The sequence below is a fragment of the Oryzias melastigma genome, linkage group LG9 (genome assembly GCF_002922805.2).
Source record: "Oryzias melastigma strain HK-1 linkage group LG9, ASM292280v2, whole genome shotgun sequence".
NCBI lineage: Eukaryota > Metazoa > Chordata > Actinopteri > Beloniformes > Adrianichthyidae > Oryzias > Oryzias melastigma.
The window spans coordinates 17,199,083-17,214,996 of NC_050520.1; the positions used below are offsets into that span (position 1 = coordinate 17,199,083).

General features: G+C 39.2%; 1 protein-coding gene across 1 annotated transcript in view; it reads right to left on the reverse strand.

Annotated features, from left to right (window-relative positions):
- The window catches only part of LOC112138177 (uncharacterized protein PFB0765w), a 13,990-nt gene extending 4,582 nt beyond the window's left edge, over positions 1 to 9,408 (reverse strand). Inside the window, exons 1-5 of the mRNA XM_036213719.1 lie at positions 9,329 to 9,408; positions 6,765 to 6,818; positions 6,058 to 6,669; positions 5,065 to 5,094; positions 4,483 to 4,536 (exon numbers count right to left, since the gene is read on the reverse strand). Coding sequence (XP_036069612.1) covers positions 4,483 to 4,536; positions 5,065 to 5,094; positions 6,058 to 6,669; positions 6,765 to 6,818; positions 9,329 to 9,377 — 799 coding nt within the window. The 5' untranslated portion in view covers positions 9,378 to 9,408. The remainder of the gene's footprint in view (positions 1 to 4,482; positions 4,537 to 5,064; positions 5,095 to 6,057; positions 6,670 to 6,764; positions 6,819 to 9,328) is intronic.
- Positions 9,409 to 15,914: the final 6,506 nt, after the last annotated feature.

Here is a 15,914-nt window from a genome sequence, read left to right on the forward strand (position 1 = left end):
AAAACAATTAGAATTTCGCGCAGAGATCAAGGAAACTGTACACTACAAGTGTGTCCACACAACACCCCCACCAAGCAAACTTTGATTCTCCCTTTAGGTAAAGACATCAGACAAACTTCCTACCATGAGATAATATGTACTTTTAAGCTAATGCTGCACTAGAGGAATGATTGCAACAGATCCTCTGTACTCTTCCTCTTCTCATGTAGAAGAACCAGCAGCTGGTGTGAAGGCAGAATTCTATCAGGAGTCTATCAGTGACTTGGACCAGGAGGCCCATTTTACATTCAGGAGCAAAGATTTCCCACATTTTTCTCCATGATCTTCTATTTAGAGAAAGGTTTTCTCTTCACTGTGTGCTCAGTTTACGGATTACACTGAAAACCCTTTCCATGTTCGTCTGTTGGGTTAATTGTAAACTATTAAAACTATCTGTCTTTATGGGAATGAGCTAGAACAAACAATCACAATTAATGCAACTTTCTCTAAATGTTTTGCTTGTTGTGTAGTCATCTGAGACAATCCCTGATGAGAAATAATGCTTTTTTTTTTAAATAAATTTAATCAATTAGATAGGAATTTGTAGTTACATGTCTTCAGAAGTGTTCTCATAAACTCATAAACTAAATATGAAACTCTGATTTTTTTTTTAAAGGGGAATATTGTCTGTAACTTATCTAATTAAACAGAAACAGTGAGACTGATAGTAACGCCTTGCCAATAGCAGTAGAGAGTAAGTAAATCCTCTGATTCTCTCGCTGCTCTTCCTCATCAGCTCGCTCTGGTTGAGGTATTCATCAGCCACAGCTGGGAGAAGCCCGTTAAGTTCAACCTATATTCATTTAATCTCTGTCAAATTGTTTGTTTCTGACCAATTTCATTCAAGACATTTAACCTGATCCTGTCGATCTATTTTCAAGTCTGACTTGTTTAAGTTCTGACCCGTTGCTACCTTTCACTTTGGCATTTGATTACAGTAAAAAGTTCAGAAGTTTGTGTGGTCTTTCAAGTATTTTGTCATTCACACCAAACAAGGATTTTATCCTGATTATAATTAATTATTTAGATCTTCTCCATCATGCTGTAAAACATTCCACATCAAAACAAAGAATACATGTAAACTATATTAAGGCTATAATGTATGTTAATAGTTTATTTAAGGCTTAAACCTTTTTAAAAACTGAACTAAATGTCCCTAAACCGGATTAGAGATCCTTCCTGCTCCCTGCAAATGATCATGGTGAATTTAGAAATAAAGGCTGTATTTGAATTCCCTCAGTACTCCCTATGTCAGGATTAGCTTTAGGCTCAAAATATGAAAAACTCAGAAATTAAAGAAACCAGATTTATTAACTCTTTAACTTGGAAGACCCCCAGGTGCTGGACAAATGCAGCCAATGCACAGATTCTAAGGAGACAGGAGAGGGTTGCATGATGGGAAGTAATGCGCAGCAAATGAGTATCACACAGAGGCCGAGAGGGATCGATAAACTCAGGAACGTGAGGCTTAGTGACAAACTCTTGTTTCCATAATCTAAATAATAAGGAGGCACAAAGCAAGACGTCCGCACATGTAATGCGGACGCGAACGAGAAACCCAGGCGCAGGAAGGATCAACAGCAAGCAGTCGAGGAGTACTAAATCAGTTTTTAATATCCAAAACATAGGACGTAGAGACATCAAACAGAAGGAATCATAACAATATATACACATGGACTGAGTGGTTGATTGAAACCACCTGTAGAGGAGCCGCTGGCCACAAGGGGAGGAGGGAACCCATGACAGCACAGACTTGTAGATGTGGAATGTAGGATGGATGCAAAGAGGCCTGGGCAGACTGAGGCATACAGCAACAGGGTTGACTAGCTTGGTAATGGGATAAGGGCCCACAAACAGAGGTTCCAGTTTCCGGGTCTCAACACGGAGAGGCAAGTTGGCTGTTGAGAGCCAGACCCCCTGCCCTACCTGGAAGGAGGGAACAGGAACCCTATGTCTGTTGGCCACGGTGCGATAAACGTCCACGGTTCTCAGGAGGACATGGCGAGCCTTGTGCCAGGCTTGCTGACACCTCCAGACGGAAGCATGGGCCGAAAGTACAGAGACGTCTCTCTCTTGAGAGGAAAACACAGAAGGTTGGTAGCCAAACACCACTTGGAAGGGAGACAATCCTGTGGCAGACGAGGGAAGAAAGTTATGAGCGTACTCTGCCCAAACTAGATTACAGGGCCAAGAGGTAGGTTCACGAGTACAGAGGAGACGAAGGCTGGTCTCCAACTGCCGATTCAGCTGTTCCGATTGTCCATTCGATTGGGATGCAAACCTAAATGAAAAACTAACAGAGACCCCCAACAAATGACAGAACTCTGCCCAGAAGTGCGGACCTTGATCAGAAACAATATCCCTGGGTAGGCCGTGGATCCGAATCACGTGGTCAAGAAGGGTCTCAGCGGTCTCTTTGGCTGTAGGAAGTTTTGGCAGAGCAACAAAAGGCACCATCTTTAAAAAGCGATCCACAACAGTTAGAATTATCGTCTTGCCTTCAGAAGGTGGAAGTCCTGTCACAAAGTCCAAGAGATGTGACACCACGTCCGTCTTGGTACAGGGAGAGGCTGGAGCAGTCCAGCAGGTGGCGAGTTGGAAACAGATTCATAGACATCTTTTCTCAGAGTAGGCCACCAGAACCGTTCTTTGATGACTGAACGTTTATCTCTGGCCTGGGTGGCAGAACATGCGTGATGCGTAGAATCATTACATGACCTTTGCTCTGAGGTACTGAGGAACATAAAGGCACTCAGTGGGGATGGCCGAGGGACACTGAGAACCATGGTTGGCTGATATCACTTCTCTCTCGATGTCGGTGTTCAGAACAGCCAGCCGGGCAGAGAGTGGCAAGACATACTTAGGAGAAGCTGTAGTGAAAGGGTTGTCATCCCGTCTGGAAAGTGCCTCTGCCTTGGTGTTTTTTTGAGCTGAAAAGTATGGCAATTTACAATACAATGGACTTTTTTTTAATTCTATATTTTATTTTTAAAATTGTGATATTGATGTTACTGCTGTGGCCGTATTGGGGTTTTGTTCGTTCTTTTTGGTTCTGTGGATTTTATTCAGAGTGGGGCTTCTTTGTGTTTGGTGGATCTTTGGTTATGTGTGTTTTCCTGTGTCTTTATTTGTTTCAGGTGTGGTGCTGGAGGTGTGGCTCCTGAAGGAGGGGAGCCTTCAAAAGTACCATTTGGACCTCCAGACCACGAGAAGGGAGCTGGGCTGCAACCTGTCTCCACTGCAGCTCAGTGATCTTCTCCACCTGTTTGATTTGTGCGCACCTTGTAGTTTTTTTGTGGTTTGGTTTAGGTCCCACTCTGTTGTTTAGTTTAGTGTTGATTTAGGTGAAGCTGTAGGGGTGAACTGCCATTTTCTTTAGTAAATGTTTCCTCCTGTTTCTGTTAGTCCAGGGAGGTTAGTGTTTGTCATTATTTTACTGTTTCTTTTGCAGGTAAGCTCCCTGGGTTGAGTTAGTTGGGGTTTTGTTTGTTATTTTGGCCTTGGTTCACCCTGAAGCCTTTTTGATTCACTTTTGGTTATTATTTTGGTTATTTTGTCATGTAAATAAATTTGTTGTATTTTTATGGAGACTTTTGTGTTTTTGTTGCACATTTCTTATTTTACTTTACCTTTATGATAGGCCCCAGACCCCTACACTGAATGGGGCGTAACAATTGAATTGTAAATGTTCATATGGAGTTGTAAATTGAAAAATGAATTATCATTTTGCAAGCCTGAGTTGAATATTGAATTGCAATTTGAAAAATGCATTTTCAAATTGCCTGATGAATTTTCAAATTGCATTGTCAATTGAATAATTAACACTTTGAATTATGACTTAAAAAAACGTCCATACTGTTTTGAGGAAAAAAAGTGCAGGAATCTCTTCTACCAGAATGAATGAATGTAGGCAACTTTAAAAAAAACTTTAAAAGCCGAAGAGTTGAGGAGAGCTGGAGACAAGCGTCTGCTCGTGACCCGGAACCGGGGGGGAAAAAAAAAAAAAAAAAAAAAAGCAGCTCAACCACAGAGCATCACCCCAGCACCCATCGGAAACCAGACAGTAACAGGTCCACTACACAGCCACGAGGCTGTGATGCTGACCCAAACCGTTCCAACAACAGCCCCGCGACAATAAATACCTACCAAACCAGCAAGTCCTGCTACAAGTCCTGTGCAGTCATAAACTTTTGCTTAATAGGTGGTTTTATTTCTGCTTTAGATTTTCCAAAAAAAGTAAACAAATTAGTAAAAAAGTTGGATGTTCTCCAAACATTTGAACAAAATCTTCAGTCTCGAAATGCAACAAACAAGAAAAAAATGATTTGGTGAGAATCAACAATAAAGGTTTTATCCAGTCATAGCAATTAAAAGGTTCAATTGATTTGGCTTCAAGTCAATATTAATAAACCAGCGAAAACAGAATTCACTTTATTTACTTACATTGAGGAGCTGCTGTTTCTACTGGTTGACCAACAGGTCTTGAAAATGGCCATACTGGGAAAAGAAAATCAATTAACAGAAGAAATCTATAATTTTTTTAATAAAATTAACATAAGAAAATCATTAAAGTCTCTCTCCAATGAAAAATCCAGTTTTTTTGGTGTTTTTAACGTGTATCTGTGGCATTTTTCTTCTGAAAGAGAACAGTTATAATAAGAAATCATTTTGTTTTTGTATTTCCACATATTTCTCCTTTTAAATCGCTGTCAAATTGTCACAGAAAAACTCTGAATTCATGAGCCTTGCTTATGTCCCGATAGCTGGCCCGGCTATGGTGTAGAGGCCAAAGAAGAGAAGATGACATCTTCCCACTTCTGTGCTAGCTAAGCACCAAAAGCCACGCCCACCCAGAGAAGATTTTCAAAAAGGAGACTTCAGATCAAAAGGAAAGAATGTTTTTTAAGACATTTAGGATGTGGAATTTTTGTTAGAAACTTCACATTCCTAATTGAAACCCCACTAGGAATGTTTAAAGAAAAAAAATGTCGTAGGGGGACTTTAAATGTTAACAGTTTTACTTACATCCTTTTACAAAATGCATGATTCCCGTTCCTATGAAGAAAAATAAAATTAGAATATATTTATGTTTAAATACAGATTCACATTAGACAAATCATTTTAACCAATGACAAATCAATTATATCTATGACAACAAATGACCTCCTTCATGTTTTAAAGGAGCCATACCATGACTTTCTTCAGCCTTTAGGAGTAAACTATATCTAAAAAGGAAAATAATTATTTATGAAATATTAGTTATTTTTCATTTTTTTCCTACCAGGGAGTAAAACAACTCAGATTTCTGAGGCTCTGCCTGTGTGTGGCTGCTGTCCATTACATGACGTCATCCTAGAGTCTTTCTTTCTTCGTTTCTCCCACAAAAATAAACAACATCCAAACTTTTTCAAAGATGGATGAACATACCTAATATCTGCCTTTAGCAGCCCTGACCCTCACTACACTGGTTCACAACACAAATACACTCCACGCCAGCTCAACAGTGCTCGACTCGGGGTGGGGGGGTTTAAAGGACCCCCTAAAGTAACAAAATCCTGTTTGAGCTGGAATTTATTGAAGACAGGACGCAACTGGAAGATATACAATATTCTACATCTAAATTGAAAGTTTTTTGCTGATCATCTCTTGCTTTGTGGAGAAATTGAGTGTTGTGCTGGACTCTTCTTGAAAGAGGCGGTCTTACTCTGTGACGTCAGATCACGAGGACCTGCTCGTTTCGGTGGGTGTGGGGGGGTCTGGTACTGAGAGTGCAGGTTTTTAGAGGATTATTCTTAAATGCATGAATGGATCAAAGAACCGCTTTGGGGTTTTTTATAGAGAATATAATACACTTAAGTCCAAAAAGTTGTTTTTTCATGGTACAGCCCCTTTAAAGGGTGAATGTGTTTTCCTGGTAATAACATTTAAACATCAATACTGACTGTTAAAAATCCTTATGGAGTGGGGTTTGTTCTAAAATCATAGCAGTTTCTTTCAAAACATCTGATGTGGATCTACCTTCTTTCTCCTTTTTCTGGTTTCCATGGCGATCGGGTGACTCCAGATGTGAATCTATATTTCCTTGAAAACCCACTGAATACTGTCCATAATTCTCTTCCAGAATCTGGTCAATCGTTGTCCACAACTTGGAAGGTTGAAGTTCATCGTTCTGAATGAATTCATATTTACATTCAGAGAGAAACTCTCCTATTAGTGGATCCTGAAGATATTTCTCTCTGACATCCGAGCTTTCTTCTCTGGATGTTGAAATCAGTGTCAGAGTGTGTTGGTCCGGAGAATCGAACATCTGCAGGATAGACTGGAGTCTCTGTTTTTGTTCATTAGTGAAATTCTCAGGTTGTAGAACCAGCAGGAACACATGAGGTCCAGAACCACAGATGCTCTTTAAATCTTTTACAAACTCAGTCAGTTTTTCTCCACACAGGTTTGGATGCTGAAGATCTGGAGTGTTGATCAGAGTGATCTGTTTGTTGTCAGTGATTGTGCTAACTCTCTGACAGCGATCTGGTTCTCTATTAACATCAAGACAGTTCTCTCCTAGAACTGTGTTCCCCACTGAGCTCCTTAAAGAACATCTGTTCCCCAGAAGAACCACCCTCAGCTCAGACACTGCAGGAGAAAAAAATGTTAAATTTATTAAAATTATACTTTACTTTAATCATATTTTTAAAGAGAAAAAAAAACTGCAGTTTCTTCTGACTCACTCAGGGGTGGTAGACGTGGATTACTGTGTCTTTGCCTGATAGGAGCTTCAGTGTCTGCAAAGTCAGAGAGAAAGAAATGTTAATTCTGTGAATGTAGCTTCAAGGTGGATGCAGTTGTCCTCAGAAGTTCACATACCCTGGAATAAATCATGACTTCTTGGTCATTTTTGTTAGAATATAAATGATAACACAAAAACTTTTACCTACATATAGTTGGTGGTAGTTGAAGCAATGAATTGCAAAAAAACCCAAAACAGTTTTACCCTTTTTAAATTGTAATGACTGCAGAAACTTTCCAAAGAACCCTGTTCAAAGGTTTACCAGTTCTTAATATCCTATATTTCAATCACAGCTTGAACTCTCTTGTGGTGGTTGTGGATGAGGTTCTTTATTTTCTCTAATGGTACAGTAGAACATTCTTCTTGGCAAAAAACCTCAAGTTCCTTTCAGTTCTATGCTTGACCGTCACATCACTTCTATGTGAAGAAGAGCTTTCCCCATCTGAGGCAGTTAGTTATCTGCACTAAAACCATTTTTAACTCTGCAGGACTTTGAGACAGTGATCCATGCTTTTATTACATCTCAGCTGGATTATTGTAATTATCTTTTATTCGGGGTTAGCAGTCTTCTCTTTCACGGTTACAGCTGGTTCAAAATGCTAATTGGAGGACGAAAAAGAGAACATATCACACCAATCCTAGCTTTCCTCCACTGGCTGCCTATGTGTAGTGCATTCACACCGAACGTGGCAGACGCGTCAAATTCGCAGTCATATTGCTGTGTTTGTTTTCACCAGATCTTTCAGAGTCTCTCTTGGTTCTGTGTGCTTCACTTCTGCAGCGATAGCTGCACCTGAAGGCCGTTTCAAATGTAACTTCTGTCTGTCTGTGGTCCAGTTTAAGCTCTAACCATAGAGGGGGAAATAAAAATAAAATCTAGGGATATTTTTATTTTTGTCTTGATGAAAATAAGAAAAACATCATAAGCTCATGAAGCTAGAGTTATCCCGTGCACTACAACGGCACTCGTGGGGGATCTTCAGGCTGCTGGGCAGCCGCTGGCGGGTAAGCAGAGCGGGCCTTGCTGTCCATGGACCGACATCCTGGGTGGTTACCTGCTAGATCTGCCAAACGCCTGGACAGCAGTGCTTACCATCAGCTTGCCGGAGCCTGGGGAGCAGAGCTCACTAGCTCGCTATGCTATCCACCAGGAGGCTGGCTAGCGTAGCCGTCCATCCAGCTCCATGAGCTCTGTGACGGGCTGATGATCTATCCAGGGTGTATCCCGCCTTCACCTAACTGGGACAGTTTCCGGGAAACTAGCGACCACCGTGGGGTTGAGAAATGCATGAAAGATCATGACGAAAATCCACGCAGCGCCATCTTGAATGTTTGTTTCTCTTTAATCTAGTCGCTGAAAATGTCATAGCTGTGTTCCTGGTTGATTGACGCGCTGCGTCAAGCACACCGGCAAAATCGCGCCGCAGCACATCGCGTCTTTACATTGACTTAACATTGAAACTTTTTATAGCCAAGCTTCAAACCTTCCATGAGACTCTCCTCTGTTTCTGTTTTTGCTGTTTTGGTTGGATTATGTTTACATTTATTTATTAGTGTTGATAATGTTTTATTATACAGAGCTTTGCAGCAGTTTGGCTGTGTTTAAGTGCTTTATGAATAAAGTTGATTTAAATTGAGCCATCTGTGACAGTCGTAAACATTCAGTTGGTGATGGGGGGGTTGAAAGTCTGAGCCTCTTACACATTCCTCGTCCTCTCTGCTCCCTTTGCCACAAATCATCTGGTTTTTGTCTACTACCTATTACACAGCTGAGTGCTACCTGCATGCCTGGATTGGTTAGTGGTTAAAAAAAATGCTTAAAAAAGCTAACAAAAACCAAACAATAAAAGGGAGAAAACCGAATGAGAGCCTTCAACTTTAATGGTTAATAAAGCTGTTTCTAATGTCAACAGTAGCCATGCAGGTAGCCACTTTAAATCACATGACCAAGACGGATGTTGTGAAGAACATCCGGAAGTTTTCTAAGATAAAACTTCCTTCAGGATCAGAAAATAAACTAAACGAAAATAATCTAAGTTAGTGCTTGGATTTCTTTTTTTCTGTCAGTGGCCCGGTACCAAGTGGCCCACAGAGTGGTACTGGTCCGTGGCCTGAGTGTTGGGCACCACTGCTCTAAAGGATCTCATTAGGGGACTGGCCTAAAATGTGCAACTGATACAAAAAACTTAAGTTTATTGGCATTTGTTGTACACATGCTTTATTTTAAATACAAAAATTACTTGAAAGGAAAGTAAATTCAAAATTTTTTTTAAGTGCCTAATAAATATTTTTGAGAAAACTAAATATTTATTACACTTTAATATTTGTTCTATACAGCGGACATTATTTTTTTCTTAAAAAGTGTTCTTTTTAAGATGTGTACTTGTTTCTAGTTAACTTAGTGGGCTAACATAATGAAAATTATATTTTAAGTTTGCTCTGAACAATCAACAATTATTGACTTGAACCAGAGTTTGGTTCTGTGTGTGAGAAGTTCAACCTTACCTGGTGATTCATGCATATTATCCATGTTGTGACTCCTTTGGGAAGCCATCAGAGAAACTCCTGGTTAATCAGCTGACTGCTAGAACAAAAAAAATAGAGTATATTTCTTCTGACTTTCAATTTTGTTGTCAGAATTTGTTCTCTACAGTAACTAAGAGGTTGCTAAGGGACTGTAAAGAGTTGCTCATTTCTATCTATGTCTTCTTACATTTCTAAGAAGGAAACTAACTGGAACATACATTCATACAATGCTAATAAATACCAGAATTAAATTAATTGTCTTGTCAATATCACCCTTCAGTCAGACAAAGATTTTGAAGTATGGTCGCAAAACATACTGTAATCTACTTAAGAGGAGCTGTTAAGAGTCCGTGGGGGTAGGGTCAGAGACCAGACCCTACCTTGTGTTCTTAAAAAAATATGTTGCTCTTAAAACTGAGAAAGACACTTGATACTTACAAATATGCACAAAGAAAATGTACTCTTGAAACTTAAAAAAAAAATAAGCGCAATCAAAACCCATTTCACTCCAGAGAAATTCTATCTTTTCTGCGCTTGAAACAGAGCAGAGCACGGCATTGCAAATGTGCCACAAAATCCATCCAATCACAAACAGACTATCAAATCAGTCTATGAGCTGATTGGAAGAATTTCTGACCAATGTGCATCGACCTTCATATCCACTCCACTGCATTTTATTGAAGTCACATTAGAAAATGATTGACTGTACAAGGAAGATCAGCTTTCACTTATGCTTAACTATTGCTCTGACTCTCTGGACTTTTGTAACACAGAGAGAGATAAGTGCAAGTTTGTGCGTGATCTATGAAAAACAAATGTTCATTTTCCTAGCATTAGCTCAACTTTGTTGAACACAAAACCCTTTAAATTTTGTATTTTTGATCTGCAAAAAATGAAATGTATTTTATTCACTATCTGAATAATCACCCAACTTCGTGTGAAGACTTTTTGAAAGTACAGAAATCTAAAAGTATTTTGATAAAAATGTACTCTTTTTGTCTTAATATAAGTCAGTATTTTCTTGTGTGAACTCACCAGAAGTTGTCCATCTCTGTTTCCCAGTGTCTGGATTCACCTGAAACTGGAATCTGTCCTCAGATGAAGAGCATTAAGTTAAATGAGGGCGTGTTCGAACTCTGAACACAGGGAGAACAAAAGTGTGAGCTGATCTTTATGACACAACCACAGTTCTAGCTGTGCCAAGATGTTCCTTTAAGACATCTCTAAACATCTATGTAGCATCCTCTTGTTAAATGGCAACTCTCAACTCTCAAATTGCAGAAGCCTGAACCAACCCATTGTTGCAAAAAAATATGTTGTACTTTTTTTTTTTAACTACTTGAAGTGGCACTTCAATAGCATCATTAGCTGTGTTTCCATTACACATTTGTGCAAAATTTTATCTAAATTCTAGGAATTTGGAAAAACACAGTTTCGAAATTACACTGTTTCCATTAAGTCATCATTTTGTGATAAAGCACAAACCAACTCAAGTCATTAAAAACACAACAATGAATAAGAACAAGTAATTTTTTATTTGATTCACTAAAAAAAGAGATTGCAGTGACGTCACAGCTCTGTCTGGAGAGCGTGTGCCGCGCAGAGTCTATTGACAGTCTCAGATCCACGTGAGAAACCTGTTCAGCGGTTTTTAAATGAATAACCATTCTAACAAGTAAGCTGCTGGACCTTTTTCTGTTTAAAAACACGACGAGATCCATTTAAGTTTCTGTACCTGCACTCGTGCTTTTCCTCAAACGAGACTTTAGCATCTTTAGGCTCCAAGCTGCAGAAGTGTAGCTGCAGATGAAGCGATGAGGAAATCTTGGTTATTGTTTTATGGAGGAGCTGCACGATTCCGTATGACACTCAACTTATAAAGAGCTATGAAGCTGTTGGATCTCTCCTGCCGCCCGCTGTGCTGCGCTCAGGACAGACACTTCATACAAAGAGGCGCATCTATTTCGAAAAGTGTTTCCATTACAGTTTTGCAAAAAATGTCTGTTTCAAAACTCCTCAAATACCACCTCTCTAAGGGCAAAAACTTTATTTCGAAAAATGCAAGTTTTTTTTTTAAATTTTGGTGTTGAAATTCCAATTTGCAAAATTTTAGAGATAATGGAAGCGTGACTATTGATTCTGTACGATCTAGCATCATAAATGAACAGAAAAGACTTTTTATAAATATTGTCTTGATCTTACCTGAGGAAGCACTGGACAGTTTTGACCTGGTTGAGGCTGCAATACTTGGTCAAGTTTCTCCCAAGTTAAGTCAGATCCTTTTTTCTTCTTCTTTTTTTTTTTTTGATCCGATCTCCATATTACTTTTTAAATCATTCGGATCTTTCGAAAGTGAGATTTTAAACATCACAAGCTGCTCTCTACAGACAGGTGTTTTTTCTACTGCCTTTTAAACTGCACTTGTGAAACCCTTAATAAAGAAAACCAATTTAGATCCCACGGTTTTCAATAACTACAGAACAGTGTCCTGTATCAAGATTTTCTAAAAACTATTTTTCAAACAGCGGAATTAGTTCATCTTTGAGATAAACCAGTATAGTATAGTTTAAAAACAAGCCACAGGACTGAGATAGCCCAGATAAAATTGGTTAATGATATGAAGTTTGCATTTGATTCAGGTCAGATCTCAGGATTAGTTCTACCGGATCTAAGTGCTGCCTGACCAGCTCAGTGGCCTTGTGGTAGAGTGTCCGCCCTGAGATTGGAAGGTCGTGGGTTCAAATCCCGGCCGAGTCATACCAAAGACTCTAAAAATGGGACCCAGTGCCTCCCTGCTTGACACTCAGCACTAAGGAGTTGGACTGGGGGGTTAAACCACCAAATGGTTCCCGAGCGCGGCTGTGTCTGCAGCTCACTGCTCCCCCAGGGGATGGGTCAAATGCGGAGAACAAATTTCACACACCAAGGTGCGTGGCAAATAGTGGGACTTTTAACTTTAACTTTGATACTGTCGTTCACATGGGATCTTGTTTAACAGACTTAAAAGTCTTGTTCTTTCAGGGATTGTTCGCAAGTGGTTGAAATCTTTTCTCTGGAAAGAAATTTTATGGTAAACATGGACACTTACTTCTCTGGGGTCAACAAAATTAAATGCGGTGTGCCTTGAGGTTCCATCCTTGGCTCCTTGCTTTTTAACTTTTACATTTTTCTCTAGGGAATTCCATAAGGAGGCACAATGTTAGGTTCCATAGCTATGCTGATGACTCCCAGCTGTACATAGCCATGTCTCCTGAGGACACAAGGCCAATAGAAGCACATTTAATTACATTTTATATTTTTTGTAGCTCAACCAGAAGAAAATGGAAATTTTCGTCGGCGGTCCTGAAGCTAAGAGAGACAAACAGTTTTTAAAGCTTAAAGCACTTTCATTAAGTTGGTCAGAAACCTGGGTGTTATTTTTGACTCTAGGTGAACTTCTATCCTTCAAATTACACATGTGGTTAAAATTATTTTTAATCCCCTTAGAAACATGGCTAGGGTCAGCTCAATACTTTCTCTTGCTAATATGGAGACTCTGATGCATGCTTTTATCATCAGTAGAATTGATTATGGTACCACTCTACTTTCTGATCTTCCAAAAACTAAACTTTTCTTCTTTTATTAAGAGAACGAGCACATCAGTTGCTAACAAGGGCCACATCAACATAAGTTCCACAGATCCAACCCAAACATTTCCACATCCTTTTAAACCCACTATGGCCCTCCCAGTGGGCGTTGCAATCAATTAACACTTAAACAGCAAACAGTTTTACAGTTTTTTTTCATATAAAGAAATAAGCAAAACCCTTTTCTCTGACTAACTCAAAAACATCATCAGTTGTAAACAGGAATCCCATGTTCCACCTTAAAATAAAAAGTCAAGTGACTGGCAGGATTTGGATGGTGATCCAAGCAAATTTTAAAAAATAATTAAAAAAAATGTGTTAACAGATTTGCACCTTCTTATCTGTCAGTGTCATGAATCAGTCCCCTGTCTCCCCTCTGGCCTTCAGCTGGAACTTTCTCCAGAGTTCTAGCACTTCCTGGTTCTCCACACTACACCTCTCATCAGCCCCTGCAATCACGCCCAGGAGTCCCACAGCTGGTTTCCATCAGTAACCACTTCCAGCAGTATTTAGTCTGAGCTCTGTTCAGTGCGAAGTCTTATTTGTGCCACCCTGCCTTTATCACTGAGTGTTCTCATCTTGACCTGATCTTCTGCTTCATCTGACCCGGCTTCATCTGCTGCTTCCCCTGACCCTTGCCTGAACCCTGACCAATCTGGTTGTTCTCTGATGCCCTCATGCGTGCTTTGCCCTGGTCTGCCTGACCCTGATTTAGCTTTGTGGACTTTTGGCTGTACTTCATGCCTGTCTTCTGGTCTGTGTCAAATAAACCTGCTGTAGTTGGTTCCAGTCATCTGCTCATCCCTGCCTGCACTTGACTGGCTATGCAGCACGTAGAGGAAGGTCCCAACTATCACCGTTTGCAAGCATTTTTTTCGTGCTCAGCCTGTTTCCTATTGCTTATGTCCTCCAGTTAGTTGGTGGAAGGTGTGAAAGGGGTGGTGGGTTGTGTGCGTGTCTAGCAAAGGTGCTTTATTTTAATTTTCTTGATTGTTTTTATTATTTCATGAGAATTTATCATTTCTACCACCCACTGAAACTGTGTGGGAACAAAACTCCTAACTAAATCAAAACATTGGATGTCTAAAGGTTTGGAAAATGCCAGTTGAAAAAAAAAGAAACTAGTTAAATTGAGGTTTGTTTTTTAAAAACAAAACGGAAGAAAATGAGACGTAGTGTAAGAATTACACAAATAAATTAGTAGACATAATGAGTAAGCAAAAATGATCTTAATATGACAAGTTACTTTAGAGATGCGTGAAAAATATTAGAAGTACATGCAAAGTAATTAATAATGTAATAGAAAAGAAAAAGACAAGTATTTCCCAAGATGCATTAAAAGATAATGCAATTATTGATGACAAACAGGAAATTGTACATATTTTCTTTTTTAAAGTGTTGTTGCTAAATTGGCTGAATAAATACCAGTTGTAAGTGACATCAAAGGCAAAATTGAGTGCAATATATATACAATGTTTCTAATTGGTGTAGATTCCAGGTGATGCCATTCACAGCCCTCTCAAACCTTTTACTTATATTTGCAATAAATCCTCCTCTAGTGTTGTTGCAGACCTGATGAAAGCAGCTACGGTGAGTTTACGTGGTCGACCACTTGGTGTCTGAGTTGCTGTTGTTCTCAATTTCTTCCATGTTGTTCTAATAGAGCTGACAGTTGACTGTGGAATTTTTTGGAAATGTCATCACTGGATTTGTTGTTGTGATGAAGAGGCAGAAGTAGAAATGTTCTGCTCGAACAGATAGCTCGACTCTGTATCGAGTTTTTCAAAGCGGAAGTGTTGCTGGTGGAGTATCGAGCGCTCGCTTCAGATTGCTGATGATCATGTGACTTTCCAAATGAAGCTTAATTTCGTCACTAGCTTATTTCCAACCACCCGCTGCAGTTTTGAATTCATTGCAGGGTTTTCAATAAGTCCGTTCACTCATCCTGTGTTTGTGGCCTTAAGAGAGTAGTGATAAGTCGGTCGCAGATGTTTGATGTTGGCACAGTGGTGAAAGCTCACACCTTTTGATGAGAAGATACCTGGTTGAAGGCCCACTTGGAGTAAAGTCATTTTTAACCCATCCATCCATCCATCTTCTTGTCCGCTTCTTCCCTTTCGGGGTCGCGGGGGTGCCGGAGCCTATCCCGGCTACTGATGGGTGAAGGCGGGGTACACCCTGGACAGGTCGCCAGTCTGTCACAGGGCCTCAATCACACACACATCCACTCTCACATTCACACCTAGGGGCAATTTAGAGTCACCAATGAACCTATGAGTCATTTTTAACAATGATCATAAATGGTTAATATTTTAGTTTTAAGAAATAAAATAAATATTTTTTGATACATATTTCAGGCAGTTATTGTGTTTCTGTTCAGGACAGTGGTGTTGTAGATGGTGGTGGGGTATTTGGATTGGCAACTTTTATTGTGATTGGAATATTTTTTTTTTCTTTTTGTTTTACACATTTTATTTTCGTATTTTTTGCTGTGGTCGCAAGGTTTTTGTTAGCTTGTATTTGTTTAAATGGAAAATATGTTAATACATTGTTGAAAATAGGATTGCAGTAGTTGGTATTTATGATTTATTTTTTACATTTAATGTGAATCCATAAATTTTTTTTATGTAAAACACATAACGTCATTTTTAGTATTAACAATTCATTTTGTGCATAATTTTATTATTATTGATTTCACTGTTCTATTTATTTTATGAAATGTGGTATTTTAAAGATATCACTTATTCTTCTTAAACCCATCATCCAAACAAACAGCATTTGCTTTACACATTTTAATCACAAAATGTTAAAGTGACAAAATCTTGTTTTGATTATTTATTGAACATACAGATTTTAAAAATAAAAGTTTGATCGCTACATATGACTTAACATACTAATGACTTTTTTTTTCCTTTCATATAGCTGCAATTTTGTTTTCC